Consider the following 17,739-nt stretch of genomic DNA (forward strand, 5'->3'; position numbering starts at 1 on the left):
CAACTTATCCATGCCAGCAAAGATGCCCATCTAAGCTATTCCCATTTGCCCACGCCTGGTGCATATCCTTCTAAACCTTTCCCATCATGTACCTTTCCAAATGCATCTTAAATGTTGTTATTGTGTCTGCTTTAACTACTTTCTCTAGCAGCTTGTTTGACATACACACCTTGATCTGTGTAAAGAACAGATTCCTATTAAATCTTTCTCCTCTCACCTGAAACACATCTCTAGTTTTTGATACCCCTTCCCTGACAAAAGGACCATGAATGTTCCCTTATCTATGCACCTTATGCTTTTAATCTTTTCCTTCTTCACTGTTTCCACTTCTCATTCATGTTCAGTCATTCCTCCAGCTCTGCAAAAGAAAGAAGGAATTTGGATTTCTGAGATCATAGTTAAAGTTATAGAAACAAATAGCATGGAAACAGACCCTTTGGCCAATCAATCCACACTGACACTCAAACACCCAATTAGACTTATCCCACCATAACCCATTTTCAATGTTTTGCATATTCTCATCTACTAACACGTGTGCACTAGGGGCAAGTCAATTAACCTACCATCACATATGTCTTTGGGATGTGGGGGGGGAAACTGGAATACCTGGAGGAAACCAATGCAGTCACATGGAAAATGTACAAAGGTCATTAGCATCCGAGCTCAGGATTAAATCCTGGTCTCTGCTGCTGTGAGGCAGTGACTCTAATATTTGTGCCAATATGCTGCTGATTTGAACACCTGAATCTCAAAACTCTCCACTATAGTAGAAGTGGGGATGGGGGAGGGTTGGTTCTTGATTTACTTTAGCTTCGTTGGAGGTTCGTTGATCAGCATTGATTCACAAGATCAGTGAATGATCATTGATGATCTACGCAATGATCAACATGCTGAGGTGGAACAGTTCCTAGGCCCAATCATCTTCCACTGCTTCTTCAATAACTTCCTTCCATCATAAGGTTTGATGTTGGGATATCCACTGATGATGGAACCAAGGTGCTGGAGTAGCGGACAGTGAGGAAGGCTGTGGAAAGTGTACATCCAGATATAAATCAGCTTCAGACATGAACAGAGAAACGACAGATGGAGTTTAAACCAAGCTAGTAAGTGATGTTGCGCTTTGGGAATGCAAATGTAAGGGGAAGGTATACAGTTAATAGCAAGAATCTTAACACCATTGATATGCAGAGGGATCTTGGGGTGAAAGTAGCAACACAGTAGACAGAGTGGTAAAACAGGCTTGCTTTCATTAGCCGGGGCATTGAGCATGTCAGGAAGTTATGACACAGCTTTATCAGACATTGTTTAAGCTGTATCTGGAATATTGTGTGTAGGTTTTATTTGCCCATTACAGGAAGGATGTAGAGGCTTTGGAGAGGGTGCAGGAGGTTTGCCAGAATGGATTATTGCCTGGATTATGGGGTGGTCGTTACAAGAAGAGGTTGGACAAACTTGGATTGTTTTCTCTGGAACGTCAAAGACTGAGGGGAGAACTTATAAAAGTTTATCAAATTATGAGAGGCATGGATAATGCAGGAAATCATCATCTTCATCATCGTTGAAAACATTAGCGACATAGTGGTGCTGATTTCCAACGGGAACGGTGACGGACGCACCACACACCTCTGTCCTCCAGTTCCTGCGGACCTCCGCCGCTAGAAGTATAGGATTTTGGTGTGTGTGCTATATCACCGTTCCTTGCAATGCTATGTACGACAGTGATCGCAACTTCTACTGAAGTGTGCATGGCCGTGGGCTCGCTAGAAGCTCATCCGCCCTTTGACAGGTCAGGTCGGAGGGAGTTCCCCCCCCCCCTCTCCTGCCAGGGGTACCATGTAATCCCGTGCTACCTGCTCCATGGTCGGATAGGCAACGGACATCCAAAATGCAGGAAAGCTGCATTAATATAGATTGGCACGATGGACAGTGTGGACATGGTGGCCCGAAGGATCTGTTTCTATGCTATACAACTCTATGACTATGGAATATGGTACCCAGACGTGGCGTCGAAAGATAAGAAGCAGAAGCAAAGAAGTGGAAGCCAAATAACCGAACGGTTATTTAGCTTCCGATTCGGCTTCTCATCCTTCGACGCCACGTCCGCGCACGATGGAATATGGAGAGAGAAGTCAGCAAAGTATTGAAGAACTGATGGGCACATACAGTTGTGAAGGAATCTGCTAAGACCGTTATAAATCTTTACAATGCAAAGTGTTCAGGAGTTTAATCAAACTAAAGAAAACTGGCAAAATAAATAGCAATGGTAAACTCCAGAGTTGATTTGTGACCATCTGGCTGTGTCTTTACTGTTTCCGAATTTTTATCTCACTTATCCCATACACCGTTTCATGACTTGCGTTTATACAAGACTTTTTCCCGTGGTTAAAACATCTCATGCTGTTTCACAGGTGCAAGCAGGACAATATTTGCACAACAGTAGGCTTTGGGAAATCTTAGAGTTTTGTAGACAATTGGGACGGAACGTGGGGACAGGGTTATGCCCCTGTCACACTTAGGAAACCTGAACGGAAACCACTGGAGACTTTGCGCCCCACCCAAGGTTTCCGTGCGGTTCCCGGAGGTTTTTGTCAGTCTCCCTACCTGCTTCCACTACTTGCAACCTCCGGCAACCACCTGCAACCTCCGGGAACCGCGCGGAAACCTTGGGTGGGGTGCAAAGTCTCCAGAGGTTTCCGTTCAGGTTTCCTAAGTGGGACAGGGGCATTCGGAAACAAATTCCAGAGCTATGGTTCTATATAGCTGAACACCAGCCACCAGCCACAACGAATGCATTTCGTTGTCTCTGTACTGTACACTGACAATGACAATTAAAATTGAATCTGAATCAAAGGTAGTCATTATTAGAGTGTAACATGTTATTGTGTCTGGCAGAAGTTATCTTCCTTGGTCCCAATAACCTTTAGTACCTATGTCCTGCAAAATACTGATAACCCTAATTTTCACCCCTGGTTAAGGAAGTGGGGGGAGTGATTTACATTATTCTTTCTATAAAGAATCCCTTCCTGGACAACTAGGTCTAATTTAAAGGTCAACCTGCATCTCCTAAATTCTCCTGCTGAGGAAATAGTTTCACTCCATCTTCCTTTTTAATCATCCTAAATACCTCTATTAGGTAACCACTTCATCTGTATTTAACAGAAGGACAGCTGAGACCATGTTACCCACACCTTGCAATTTAACGCTTACCTTGTGTAATGCAGTGCTCAGGAATGAACACACTTACACCAGGTGGGTTATAACCAGGGTCTTATCTGCCCGGCTGTGCGTTAGCTAACCCTTTAATCATCTGAAACACTGTAATTAGATCATCCCCTCAATAGAGTTGACAGCAGAGCAAGCGTCCACTGCTGCCAGGTGTCTCTTTAACTATTGTCATAACAGCTCAATAGTTTGAGCTCTTACCCACAAATCAGCACCCCCCCCCTTACTCCCTCTCCCCCCTCCTTCACCAACACTCACCCCAGCGACCCCATGGCACACAGGAAGTTATGTACATAGGCGAACCAGAAAAGGGTCCCTTGGAAAAGGACATGACAGTAGTGATCGGGTTGAGGTCCTTTGATGATACAGCAAATTGTAGCTGTCTGTGTTTTATTTCTTTGTGACAGGAAGGTGTTACAATTGTTTCTTCGCCGGTTTGTCAGGCCATCCCCAACGGCTACCAACATACCTCACGGGATGAGGGTAGTTTTTTGTAAATAGCTCTAATGTTTCCAGTTCCTCAGGAAATGCGGAGGACAAAACGTGTGGAAATGAAAGATGACTTGAGATGAACCGTGTCACCCTGGCTGAATTAATTTATAGCTCCGTTGGCATGACTGCCATTGGAATACTAAACTGCCAGCCAGCAAGTGAAGAGGAAATCAGAATATTAAATCTATTACTGGATTTAATTTGCATTTGCAAAGGAGCTTTCTTGACATCAGTTTGTTACAAATCACTTAGACAACAAATTATTTTTCTCGCAATAGGCGGGCGACAATTTTAAGGTGGCAGTGTTATCTAAATGATGACCCTGACAATTTCTGTGTTTCTGTTGCAATGCAGAGAAATTGCAGGCAGAAAGATCAACAGACTGCGATGGAATAAATGATGAGGCCACCAATTTTAATGATCACGAGTGAGGCAGAAATATTGATCCAATCTTGTGGTATGCCCACCTTCATTGGTTGGAGCATTAAATATAAGAGTCACAAAGTCATGATGAAGCTATACAAGACTTTGGTTTAAGACGGAACTGCAGATGTTGGAAAATCGAAGGTAGACAAAAGTGCTGGAGAAACTCAGCGGGTGCGGCAGCATCTATGGAGCGAAGGAAATAGGCAACGTTTCGGCCCGAAACGTTGCCTATTTTCTTCGCTCCATAGATGCTGCCGCACCCGCTGAGTTTCTCCAGCACTTTTGTCTACCTAAGACTTTGGTTTGACTGGAACTTGCAATTTTGCAGGCTGTTCTGGTCACACTACTGCAGGAAGAATCTGAAGGCTGTGGAAAAGGTGCAGAACCAGGTTACCAGAATGCTGCATGGATTAGGTGGTAATATCTACAAGGCGTTTTTGATCTATTTTGATCAACATTCCAGCATCTGCAGTTCCTTGAGTCCCCAAGACTTGTCTATCTATTAGTAACAGCAGCTTCGAGATCTCTTGGTCTTCCACATTTTCAGTTGATTAGTATGGCCGGCCTCAATTCCTCCCACAAAACCCCACCTTCTTTTCAAGGCAGCTGAATACCTGTGCCGCGACCTCTTTTAATTTTATGAGTTGCTGTGGGAGAGCCAGACTGCTGCTGATGTGGCCTTTCTCAAGGTTTATGTATAAAAATACCTTTCATCGAACGGAACAAAGTGGACTCTGTGCCACTTTGAGGAGATAATACTCAGGTGGAGATTTGTTACGCGTTCCGTACAAGCACAAAGCTTTCAATGGAGCAGGATTTTGATAGCAAGAGAATTGGAGACGAGGGGTACATCTTTCTCAAGTCGATAGCAATCAGCAGGTCACTCGAGACTTGCACATGTCTGAATAACAAGCATCTCTTGCATTGTTCTGTCGAAGGAACAATTTACATGGCCTCACCTCTTGTCTCTGCCAGTGTTCCAGCTTAAATTGACCCTTGCTGCGATTATTGTCTGACGAGGGAAGTGTAAACCAGTCAGTGTGAATCACAACAATGCTGGGACTTTCTTACTTAATGGGTGTCACACTGTGCCATTCATAACTGCCTCACTGGAATCAGTATGACCTGAATGTCTGTCAGCAATACCAACTTACATAACTGCAGTATCTTCCAACGTATTTCAAGATGTTTCACATATGTACAATCAAATGTTTAGGTTTAGGTGTATCATTGCCACATGTACTGGAGTACAGTGAAAAGCTTTGTTTTGCATGCTATCCAATTAAATCAGATAATACTTTACATAATTACAATCAAGCCAAACTCTAGTGGAGCAAAGAGAAAGATACAGAGTACAAAATATAGTTGTCTGCATTTTGATGCACCAGTTCCAGAGACATGGTCCAATGGCAGCAATGGGGAAGTGGCGAATCGAACAGTAACCTAGCTTATAGAAGGACCGTGTAGAAGCCTGCTAACAGAGGGGAAGGTGTTCCTGAGTCTGATGGTGTGGGGTTTCCAGCTCTGTGTCTGCTGCCTCACCAGAGGGTGGAGAAGAAAGAATGACCAGGGTGAGAAAGGCCCTTGATTACGTTGGCTGCTTTCCCGAGGCAGTGTTCAGTGCAGATGAAGTTAATGGTGGGGAATCTGGTCTGTGTGAGGGACTGGGTTATGTCCACAGCTCTTTTTGTCTTCTTAGGCAGCGCTGATCCCAAACCAAGGTTTAATGTAACCTGACAGTCGGCTTTCTACGTATGTAGAAGTTGGTAAGAGTTATTGGAGACATGCCAAATTTCCACAGTCTCCTGAGGAAGTAGAGGTTTTGGTTTGCTTTTATTATTGTAGCTTCATAATGGTTGGACCAGGGCAGATTATTGATAATATTTACGCCTTGAACTTGAAGCCCACAACCAATTTCCAATTCAGCACCATTGATGCAGATTGGGGCATGTTCCCCACCACGTTTCCAACTTCAGGAATGCAATTTGACCTTAGAATCGGTGCAGCACAGAAACAGCCCTATTTTGACCCATTTTGTCCATGCCGACCATGTTGCCTATCTGCACTAATCCCATTTGCCCACAACAGGCCCGAATCCCTCTATGCCTTTCCTATCTAAGTACCTGTCCAAGTTCCTTTATATATTGTAATTGTACCTGCCTCCAGCACTTCTCTGGCAACTCATTCCAGACATCTACTACCCCTCTGTATGATAAACATGCTTCAGGACTCTCTCACCTTAAACTTGTGTCGTCTGGTTCTAGATTCTCTCATCATTTTCGATAATTGCTTCCTATTATCTACCCTATTCATGCCCTTCATAATTTTATGTTTATATCAGGTCACCCCCTTAGCCGCTTCCAGTTCAAGATAACAGTCAAGATTCGGGTTGTGTGGGAAGGTTCAAGATGGTTGCAGGAAAAGAACTGTTCCTGAACCTGGTGGTATGAAACTTGTGGCTTCAGTACCTCCTGCCACATGGTACAAGGGAGAAGAGGCCATGGCAAGGATGGTGGGGATCTTTGATGATAGATGCTACATTCATGAGGCAACGCCTCATGTAGATGCTTTTGATGGTGGGGAGAGCTGTGCCTACGATGGACTAAGCCGACTTCATCACTCTCTGCTGTCTCTTGTTTTCCTGAGCTGTTCAGGCAGCATCTGCAGAAAGAGTTAACATTTCAGATCTAAGGGTTAGCTCTTTCTCTCTTCCCAGGGGCACGGACTCCCTTCACCACACAGTCTTTTGTGAAAGTGCTCCAGATTTCCACAGTTAGACAAAATATTGTTTCTTGGTTTCAGCTCAAAGGGCTCATCATTAATCTTATCTATAGTGGGCCTGTGTTCTAGAGAAATATCAAAAATGTGGCCAAAAATAGGGCAAAGTTAAAGAATTTTGGAATCAGAGTCAGCACGGAAACAGGCCCTTCAGCCTAACCCGTCCACATTGACTAAGGAGCCCCATCTAAGACAGTCCCATGTTCTCGCGTTTGGTAACCATACCTCTGTACCTTTCCTCTCTATGCACCCTTTAAATTTTGACAATTACAAAAAAAAGAAATTGCAAGAAATACACCAAAGACCGGGTAGTATCTGTGCAGACAGAAACACGATTGACGTTTCAAATGGAGAGTTAGTCAGAACTGTTAACTTTAATTTTCTCTCTCTGCAGATGCTGCCTGACTATTGAGTGTTTAGAGCATTTTGTGTCTTTATTTCTTATTTCTAGCATGTGCAGTATTTTAAGAAATTGTAAAGTCTCATTCAATATCTTTATTCCACTCCCACTTTTATTTTGTTTCTCTCACAGCTCCAGGTACAGTATCCTGGTCCCGGCCCTCTGGATGACCAAGGTGCATAAGTGGGAGCTGGACTGCATGCAAAGTGTTGTGTTGGAGGAAGAGGAGGAAGAGATGATGTCCTCAGGTACCAGATGACGTTTTTGCTCTTTAACAAAGGTAGAAATGGCTGGAAACTCAGCAGTCAGGCAGCATCGGTGGAGAGAGCACAGTTAACCTTTCAAACCTGGGATTCCTCATCACCTTACCTCCACTTCTATTCTTTAAACTGGTGCCTGCCAGAGGCATCTCTGCCTGGCTTCATAGAGCCTTAAGGGCCTGTCCCACTTGGGTGCCATTTGCACGTCATTTACGCGACAGGCTGGTAGTGGCTGACGTGCGACAGTCGAGCGAAAATCATCTAACAATACGACAGTCGTGCCCCTGAGGACCCTGCCCCCTTTGGGAGCCATTTGCGATGTCATTCGTACCTAGTCCGATCTCCGTGGCAAGGATATTCCCTGTGAAAATCAAAGATAATATGGTGAAAATTTTTCAAAACTATGTGCGCTTTATACCCGGGTGGTCACGTGGTGCGGTGCTCAAATGATGCGCAAATGCCGCGCCTTCCAATATTGAAAGACCTTGCACCATTCATAACCAGTGGTATTTTGGAACAAATTGGACGGGGTCTGAAGAAGAATCCCAATTGGAAACGCCATCTATCTATTCCCACCACAAATGCTTCCTGACCTGCTGAGTTCTTCCAGCTGTGCTTTGCTCAAGATTCCAGAATCCACAGTTTCTTGTGCCCCCTTTGCAACCAATTAAGTTATATTTGGAGTGTAATAACATTTGCATTGTTGACAATGTGGCGACATATACAGAACATAGGGGGCGCCGTCCTGTACGGGTATGTTCGGAGTTTTAGTCTTTTTTTTATATGGGGGTGAGGGGGGGGGAAATGCTTTTCAGGGTCCCTACCTGGTCAGAGAGGCGGCTTTTCCCCGGGCTGCACCTTCAACCCGTCCTCGCGGCCTACCAGCTCGCCTGGAGCGGCGTTTCCTTAAGGGGACTGGCCAGAACCTCGGCTTCAGCAGCAGCGCGGAGCGGAACGGGCGATGCCTTGCCCGGGTCACCGCGCTGGAACTCCGGTGAGCTGAAGACCGCCGATGAACATCGCGGAGCTGCGGGACTGTGGAGCGGCCAGCCGCGAGCGGTGGCGCTGATCTTTACATCGGGAGCCTGGGATCTCTCGCCGAGATCACCAGTGGTGGAGCTCCATCCAGCGCGGCCTGTTGGCTTCGGAAGCCGCGGTAAGGAAGCGGCTGTTCCAGGTTCCCCAAGTCGATGTGAGGATTCTCTCGACGCCGGAGCACCATCATCCGGCGAGAACGGCCTGGAACATCGGGCCTCCGTAAAGGCCCGACTGCTGAGGCCTCAATAGGCCCGCCTATGGGTGGACATGGTGATGGGGACTGGACTTTGTGCCTTCCCTCATAATGGGAACCATTGTGGGGGGATGTTTTTATGTTTTATGTTAAATGTCTTTATTATTGTTATGTTGTTTTCTTTTTTAAGTGCTGCAATGGCAATACACATTTCACTACACCAATTGGTGTATGTTACTAATAAAGAACCTTTGAACATTTCCGTGGCTTGTGATGTGATTACTTTTTTGATCCATTCACGGTATCTTAGCATTGCGGGAAATTTGGAGGTTTATTATCCATATAATATTGCCGTTCCTGGACAATACAGAGAATGAGGTGTAAGCCTGGTCAGATACAGGATAGAGCCCAGTCAGCCGAGAGAGGATGTTGAAAATGTTTGCAAGGATATTGTCAGTGCAGAAGGGCTTGAGTTAACAGGGGAGATTGGACAGACTGGGACTGTTTTCTCTGGATGGAGCGAAGGAGTCTGAGGGATGTGTAAGAAGGAACTGCAGATGCTGGTTTAAACCGAAGATAGTGACAAATAGCTGGAGTAACTCAGCGGGACAGGCGGCATCTCTGGAGAGAAGGAATGGATGACGTTTTGGGTCGAGACCCTTCTTCATGACCTGACAGAGGGTTAAAAAATCATGAGGGGCACAGTCTTTTTCCCAGGTGGAGGAGTCTAAAATGATGCAGCATAGGTTGAAGGTGAAAAGGGAAAGATTTTTTCGAAAGAGGGCCTGAGGGGCAAGTTTTTCCACACGGATGATTGTGGGCATGTGGAATGAGATGCCACATAAAATGATAGAGGCAAGTACAACTACAGCTTTTAAAAGCCATTTAAACAAGCACATGGAAAGGAAAGGTACGGTTTAGAAGGTCATTGCGGGCAAATGGGATAAGCTCAGGCAATCAGATGCCCATCAGCTTGGACGAGTTGGACCGAAGGCCCTCTTTCCATGCTGAATAGCTCTATAACTGTATTTTAATTAACTGAATTTTTCCAGTTGCCATGATGGGATTTCAACGTACACTCTAGATCAGTGTGGTGTATGCAAATTAATTATTACCAAGTAACATCACTGTGGTCTACCATGCCCTCATGAGATCAGTTGCTTCAGCAATTCTAAGTTCTGCTCAGTTCAGTTCAATCTAGTTTAGTTTATTGTCACGTGTAACGAGGTACAGTGAAAAGTTGTTCTTGCATGAGAGATGAATTCTGTACCAGTACACGGAGAGTAACCACACTTCAATAGGAAGGGTGACGTTTTGCTGGAAAGGGTGCAGAGAAGATTCATGAGTATGTTGCCAGCACTCAAGGGCCTGAGATATAGGGAGAGGCTGGGCAGTCTAGGACTTTATTCCTTGGAGTGCAGGAGGCTGAGGGGTGCTCTTATAGAGGTGCATAAATTCATGGTGTATAGAGGGGAATAGATAGGGTGAATGCATGGTCTTCTTTTTCGCAGGGGAATCAAGAACTAGAGGGAATATATTTAATAGCGAAGTAAGGGGCAACTTTATCCACACATATAGAATGGTGGGTATATGGAATAAGCTGCAGAGTAAGTGGTCGAGGCAGGTACAGTGACAACATTTAAAACACATTTTAACAGGAACATGGCCAGGAAAGGTTTAGAGGGATATGGACCAAACAACAGTCTAGGGTAAATGGGGCATCTTGCTCAGCATGGACAAGTTGGGGCGAAGAGCGTAATTTCATGGCTGTATAACCTCATGCAAAACGCAGTCCACTGGCTGTGAAACACATTGGGTCAGAGTGAGGCAACGAAAGACACCGCAAATTCTAGTTTTCTTTTAGGTCTGTAATTGGAACAACTAGGAAAATCAATGAAGTCATTTTAATTGGAAGTGTTGGATCATAATGTGTGTGTGTGAAGTTGATCTTGCCAAACGCCCAGTCAGCAAGAAGAGGCGAAGCGGGGATGATACATGACTTAACCTGCAGGAGTTTCTCAAAGATGCTAATGACCAGATGAATAAAGGAAATGTGGGCGAAGCAATCTTGATCTTCAGAGCTCTGTTGGCATGGTGCCATGCCTTCAATTAAAGGATGAGGTAAGGCATACAATGTGTTCTTGGGGGAAGGGTTATGAATTTGTGCAGCTGGATGGGTAGTTAGTTTGAAAACCAGAAATGAGATAGCCATAATAAATGTGTAGGAAATGTCATCCATTCCTTCTCTCCCGAGATACTGTCCCGTTGAGTTACCCCAGCATTTTGTGTCTATCTTAGCCATAATAAATGTTTCTTATGCTGGATGGATGCTTCAGCTAGGGTATTGTAGAGAAAGATCGTAAAGGCAGATGCGAAAAACTGAAGATGCTGGAACCTGGAACGAACCACAAAGTATTGGAGGTAGGCAGTGGGCCACGTAGCAACTGTAGAGAGAAATGGACGACGTTTGGGGTCTGGACGGTGGGAGAAGATGGTGGGAGAAATTTGTGTGCATTGGTGGGGGCGGTAGGAAAGAGAAGGGGGTATTACTTGAAAATGTAGAATTCAATATTCATACCTTTGGGTTGTAAGTGGAATATGAGGTGCTGTTCGTCCAGTTGCATGTAGCCTGGAAGCCAAGGGCCAAAAGGTCTGCGTGATCTTAAAGACATTGGCTTTTCTTGTACTTCAAGTATTTCCCGACACTAACCGTGGCCCTCCCCTATCTCTTATCCGTACGCTGACCCTTGGCAAATCATTGGGAAAAGTAGCCTCATTTTCCATGTGTAATGGGAACATCAACACCCATTCTCATCCCTGTCTCTTCACTGTCTCCGAGAGATTGTACTGCTTGCTTTACATATATTACTGAATGAACAGAAAGTTCCTCCTGCAGTAAAACATGAAGCATAGAAACACATCACAGGAACAGGTCCTTCGGTCCACAATGTCTGTGCCAAACATGATGTCAAGTTAAATCTCCTCTGCCCACATGTGATCATTATCCCTCCATTCCCTGCATATCCATGTGCCTATCTAAAAGCCTCTTGTACATCACATCTGGAGCTGCAAGCACCATCCAACCCAACAACTGGAACAACCATTGGAACCTGAAACATTAAATCTGATTTACAGATACTGTTTAATCCGAGTATTTCAGATTTCTAGCATCAACAATATTCTGCTTTTGAGTTAATCTAGGACGTAAATATATCTCTGCTTAGAAAGGGAGACTAAAATCCAAAGTTTGCAATCTCACTGTAACCCTGTAATCATTCAGCCCATCGAGCCTGTGCCAGCTCCCCACAGGAGCAATCTGTGGAGATACAGATAGTTCAGAGATACAGAGTGGAGACAGGCCCTTCGACCCACAATTTTGCAGAGGCCAATTATTTCACAAACCCATACATCTTTGGAACATGGGTGGAAACCGGAGCACCTGGAAGAAACAAACACAATCACGGAGAGAACTCTGTGGAGATACAGATCTAGTTCAGACCAGCTGCACCATGCCAAGTGGATTTGACAGGCCCTTCGACCCATCGATTTTGCAGAGGCCACCACAGGTCAGAAAACATGGGTGGATTCCACAGTGGCACCTGTGAAGAAACAACACAATCACGGAGAAAATCCACACAACAGCACTAGACTCTGGGTCAGAAAGAATCACAATCAGGTCTCTGGTATTGTGAGGCAGCAGCTCTACCAGCTGCACCACTGTGCCTCCCGAATTGAATTGAATTGAATTGAATTTGAATTGAATTTGAATTGAATTGAATTTCCTTTATTGTCATTCAGACCTTACGGTCTGAACGAAATTTCGTGCCTGCAGTCAACACATACAATGCCAATAATAAACACAAATTGGATTGGATGTGAACATTCCACCACATGAAGTCAAAGAGAAGTGAGTCCCATCCAAACACAAATCTCCAATGTGGTGGAGGCAAACCTCCAATCTTAGGGCTGCTAGTGCTCTGTCCCTCTTCTCATTCCCGCGGAGGCATTCATCCCCACCAGGTGGGCGATGGTACAAACAGTCCACAGCTCCACCGAACCTCCTCCTGTGGTGGAGGAATCTTAGGGCCGGTTCGCTGAAGCAATTCCCCACCGGGCGATGGTACAAACAGTCCCACAGCTCACCGAACCCCGCGAACGGGCCGGTTCAAACACTGCGGCCCGGGGTGGTCAAAGCCGCCCCACCTCCAGTCCAGCACACGCAGCCGCCGGCCCGCGGCTGAACCCAGGACTCTGGACACCGCCGCCAGAACGTCGTCCCAGCCACCGGAGCACCGTCCCAGCCCCCGGACCAGATCGCCCTCACGTGAGTACCGTTCCACCCTCGGGCTGGGCCACTCCAGCGGCATAATATGATTATGCCGCTGGAGTGGCCCAGCCCGAGGGTGGAACGGAGCTCCCAGATATATGATTTCAGGATGTAAGGAATCTAGCATGATTTCTTGCTTAACATTTTCCCTGTTACACTATATTTTTCTCCCTGAAAAAGCTATTCAATTCCCTTTAAAATTGTTTGAGTCATAAGCACGAAAACAGGCCCTTCGGCCCAACTCGTCAATGCCAGCCAAGATGCCCTATCTAAGCTAGTCCCTTTTGCCCGCATTTGGCTCATTGATTGGATGGTGGGGAACAATGGAAATAAAATTGGACAGAGAACATTATGGAAATTTAAAACAGAGAAGATGGCCAGTCCAGGCTATTATGGCTTGGATAATCAGCCATGATCATATTGAATGGAGGTGCTGGTTCGAAGGGCCGAATGGCCTACTCCTGCACCTATTTGCTATGTTTCTATATTTCTATTATGCCAATGTTGGCTGATAAAAGAGTTATTTAAGTTAATCCCACTAAAACCAGTGAATTTTCATCCCATCCCTACAAATCTGGACTAGACAGAGCAGTGCAGCACAAAAATAAGCCCATCTTGCCCATGCCCATTCGAGTTGGCATTTTGGACTAGTCCCATCTGCCCGCATTTTGGCCCACATCCATCTAAACCCTTCCTATCCATATATCTGTCCAAATGTTTTTATATTATGCTAATTGTATCTGCTTCTACAGTTTCCTCTTGCAGTTCATTCCAGATTCGGACTACTGAGTAAAGAAAGTTGCCTCTCAAACCTCACCCCCTCTCACCTTAACCCTATGCCCTCTAGTTTCTGAACTTTCAACCCTGGGAACACTTGCCTTTAACAGCTTGAAAATGAACACCTAAATGAGTCCTCAAAGGGGTTAATCTCTGCCATTTTATTTCATTGGACAAAGTCCAGATCTACCCTAATGAGTCTGAAAGGAAATGAGGAACTGAAGTTACTGTAGGTTTGTGAGAAGCGTGTTTCTGTTTGTTGAAACTTGGGCAGGATTCCCGAGCATTGAGAAGTCAATCAGGTAAACCCCCAACCACTCAAATAGCCCCAAGAGACATACCTGAAAACTGTAAATCAGAATGTATTTGAAATGATTTTAACAGATTTGGATGAGAAATGAAGACTATTTCTGTTAGGACAGAGGTGATTAATGAGTGAGTCAGTAGAGGTATTTGAAATGATAAAGAAATGGTTCGGCCTCGTTCCAAGGTTCTTGCTCTGAACTGTGAGACTGCCACTGGGATTTTTTACTCATTTACTTAATGTGTGTGTGTCGTTGGCATGGCTATTATTTATTGCCCAACTCTAATTGCCCCCTGGGTGAGTGCCTTCTAGCGAGCCACAGAACATGTAGCGAAGTGAAAAAACGCTGGAGCAACTTAGCAGGTCAGGCAGCATCTGCAGAGGGAAATGGGCAGGTGATGTTTTGAGTCAGGACCTTGCTATAGAACATGGTCGTAGAGCAGAGGAGAGGCGTGAATCACAGAAGGGGTATCATTTAATTTCATTGGTGTCATTTAAAAATAAATTGGATAGGCATATGGATGAGAAGGGAATGGAGGGTTATGGTACGAGTGCATGCAGGTGGGACTAAGGGGAAAAAAATTTGTTTGGCATGGACTTGAGGGGATGGTCTGTTTCCGTGCTGTAATTGTTATATGGTTATATGGATCAGTGGTAGTGGTTCCTCCCAGATGGCATAGCTGGTAGAGCTGCTGCCTCACAATGCGAGAAGCCCAGGTTCAACCCTGACCTTGGGTGTTGTCTGTGTGGAGTTTGCATGTTCTCCCAGTGACCACATGAGCTTCTTCAGGATGCTCAGGTTTTGTCAGATATCCCTAAAAATCTGTCCCCGAATTTGGTGACATGCATTCAAGCTATTGTATCCATTGCTCATTGGGAGGGGGGGGGGGGGGGGGGGGGGGAAGGGAGTAACTGACGTGTAACTAATCCTTAATTATGTCGCTGCTTTCCTGAGGCAGCGTGAAGTGTAGATGTGTAGGCTCATTTGTGTAATGGACTGGGCTACAACTCTACACAACTCTCTGCATTTTCTAGTGGTTTTGGTAGGTTGTTGCCAAACCAGGTTGTTTGGCATCCCGATGCATCTGCAGAAGTTGGGAAGAGTCGTTAGAGACATGCCAAAAGTCCTTCGTCTCCCGAGGAGGTTGATGTCCTTGGTGTCCTTTTTTGGCTGTAATTTCAGTGTGGTTCTTGGTGATTTTTAGATTCCTTGAATGATATAATAATCTGTCACTGTACCTTTAACCTTTCAACTATTTCCACTTCGACACCAGTGATGCTGACTGGGGCATGTACACGATTTTGTTTCTTGAATCAACAACTAACTCCTTTGACTTGCTGACTTTGAGGGAGAGGTTGTGGCTTGACACCATATTACTAAGCTCATTTTTGTGTGAGGGTGAGAGTGGAGGTGGATTGTCATTTCCTGTAGTCAGCGATGATTGCTACATCAGATCAACAGTCTGTGCTCACTGTCATAAATAGTGACTAAGAATGTAGGTGTACTCATGAGTTTCAAAACTCTTTTGAAATGAATACTCTGCAATGTTTCCACTGATGTGTGGAGCATTTCAAATATATTTAGTGTATTTGCTGTTGGACTCTCTTAGCACACCCACTAACTGATTGTTCCTATCATTGCATGACTCTTTCCCCTTCCTCTTTCTCTAAAAACATTCATCCTACAAAATAGTCGGCACGGTGGCACGTCATGGGCAGCATGGTGGCACAGCAGTAGAGTTGCTGCCTTACAGTGCTTGCAGCGCCAGAGACCCGGGTTTGATCCCGACTACGGGTGTTGTCTGTACGGAGTTTGTACATTCTCCCGTGACCTGCGTGGGTTTTCTCCGAGATCTTCAGTTTCCTCCCACATTCAAAAGACATACAGGTTTTTAGGTTAATTGGCTTGGTATAAGTGTAAAACTGTCCTCAGTGTGTGTAGAGTAGTGTTAATGTGCAGGGATTGCTGGTCGGTGCGGACTCAGTGGGCCGAAGGGCTTGTTTCCGCTCTGTATTTCTAAACTAAACTAAAATCGAGTCATGGAGCCAAACAGCACAGAAACGGGCACTTTGCCCAACATGTCCATGCCAACCGTGATGGTTACCTGCACCAACCCCATTTAGGTGCATTAGGTCTATATTCTATCCGTTCCCATCCTAGTCCAGTTCAAATGTTTTCTAAATATTGTCATCGTATCTGCCTCCACCACCTCCTCTTAACAGATCATTCCAGATAAGCACCACTCTCTGCATGAAAATATTGTCCCCAAGATCTCCTTTAAATTTCTCACCTTAAATTATTGCACTCAAGTTTTAGAATCCCAGACCATGAGAATAAGACTCCAGGAATCTACTGTACCTGTGCCCCTCACAATCTTATAAACCTCTGTACAGTCACCTCAACCTACTACAGTCCATTGAGAACAAACCCAGACTATCCAATTTCTCCTTATAAATAAAGGCCTTAGTTTTAGGCAAAGCTGATAAATCTCTTTTGTGCTCTCTCTCTCTCTTTCATATACTCAATCTACCAAATCATTTCTGTGGTATGTCGGCTGGAACCATATACAATCCTCCACATGTGGCTTACCCATTGCTTTGTACAGCTGCAACATGATATCGTAATTTGTATACTTATCCATGAAGGCAAGGACACCAAATGCCTTTTCACTGCCGTATCCACTACGGTATGTCACTTGAGGCTAACAAAGATGCAAAAAGTTCTGTCAGGTGCCTAGCAATTGTCCCCCTTGCTTCCCTTAATATCCTGGGATAGATCTAATCAGGCCCTGGGGATTTATCCACCATAATGAAAGCCATGATTGTATCCACTTCTCTAGCTTCCTCTGGCAGCTCATTTCAGATACAGAGTGAAAATGTAATGGTTTTACTCTCCTAACCAAAACTCCACACTATTATCTTTTCCATCAGATAGAAACCCAAGCTTTTCCTTTAGCTTCCACCATTTCTCCATCGTCTAGTTCTCGTACTTTGGAGACCCAACCCATTCCCATTCCCCCCCCTTTCTTCCAGATCTCCTCATAAACAAGGTTCCAGGATACCAACGGACAAAGTGGCTCTAAAAAGTTGCCCCACTTAATTTCAACCCAGTTGATTGGTTGGTTGGTTGGTTGATCAATTGATCAATTAATTGATCGATTGATTGATTGATCGATCGATCAATCGAAACAGGAACATGGACGCAGGCCCTTTAGCCCACTAAGTGACACCAATTCATTATTCCACTTTCTCATCCACTCCTTACACACAACAAAGGCTTTTCACTGTACACTTGACAATAAACTAAGCTCACACTAAACTCAAACATTAAGGGCAATGGACAGAGGCCAATTAACCTACCGACACACATGTCTTTTGGGATGTGGGGGAAACCGGAACACCCAGAGGAAACCCACTCGGTCACAGGGTGAACATGCAACCTCTACACAGACAACACCCAAGGTCAAGATTGAACCTGGGTCACTGGTGCTGGGGGGCAGCTGCACTATTTGATTGATGAGC

General features: G+C 45.0%; 1 protein-coding gene and 1 long non-coding RNA gene across 9 annotated transcripts in view; one reads left to right on the forward strand and one right to left on the reverse strand.

Moving 5' to 3' along the window:
• Window positions 1-17,739, forward strand: part of si:ch211-266k8.4 (carabin) — an 89,055-nt gene that overhangs the window by 45,288 nt on the left and 26,028 nt on the right. For all 7 annotated transcript variants that reach the window (XM_055649314.1, XM_055649316.1, XM_055649320.1 and 4 more), the window contains one exon: window positions 7,451-7,566. In XM_055649314.1, coding sequence (XP_055505289.1) covers window positions 7,451-7,566 — 116 coding nt within the window. The remainder of the gene's footprint in view (window positions 1-7,450; window positions 7,567-17,739) is intronic.
• Window positions 1-17,739, reverse strand: part of LOC129705651 (uncharacterized) — a 39,423-nt gene that overhangs the window by 1,265 nt on the left and 20,419 nt on the right. The window contains exons 1-3 of one of the 2 annotated variants that reach the window (XR_008724938.1): window positions 3,208-3,298; window positions 806-1,024; window positions 290-358 (exon numbers count right to left, since the gene is read on the reverse strand). This is a non-coding gene — a long non-coding RNA (uncharacterized LOC129705651). Of the gene's footprint in view, window positions 1-289; window positions 359-805; window positions 1,025-3,207; window positions 3,299-17,739 lie in introns of those variants that run through there. The other variant, XR_008724937.1, reaches the window with a different exon arrangement.

Source organism: Leucoraja erinacea, chromosome 18 (genome assembly GCF_028641065.1).
Source record: "Leucoraja erinacea ecotype New England chromosome 18, Leri_hhj_1, whole genome shotgun sequence".
Taxonomy (NCBI): domain Eukaryota; kingdom Metazoa; phylum Chordata; class Chondrichthyes; order Rajiformes; family Rajidae; genus Leucoraja; species Leucoraja erinaceus.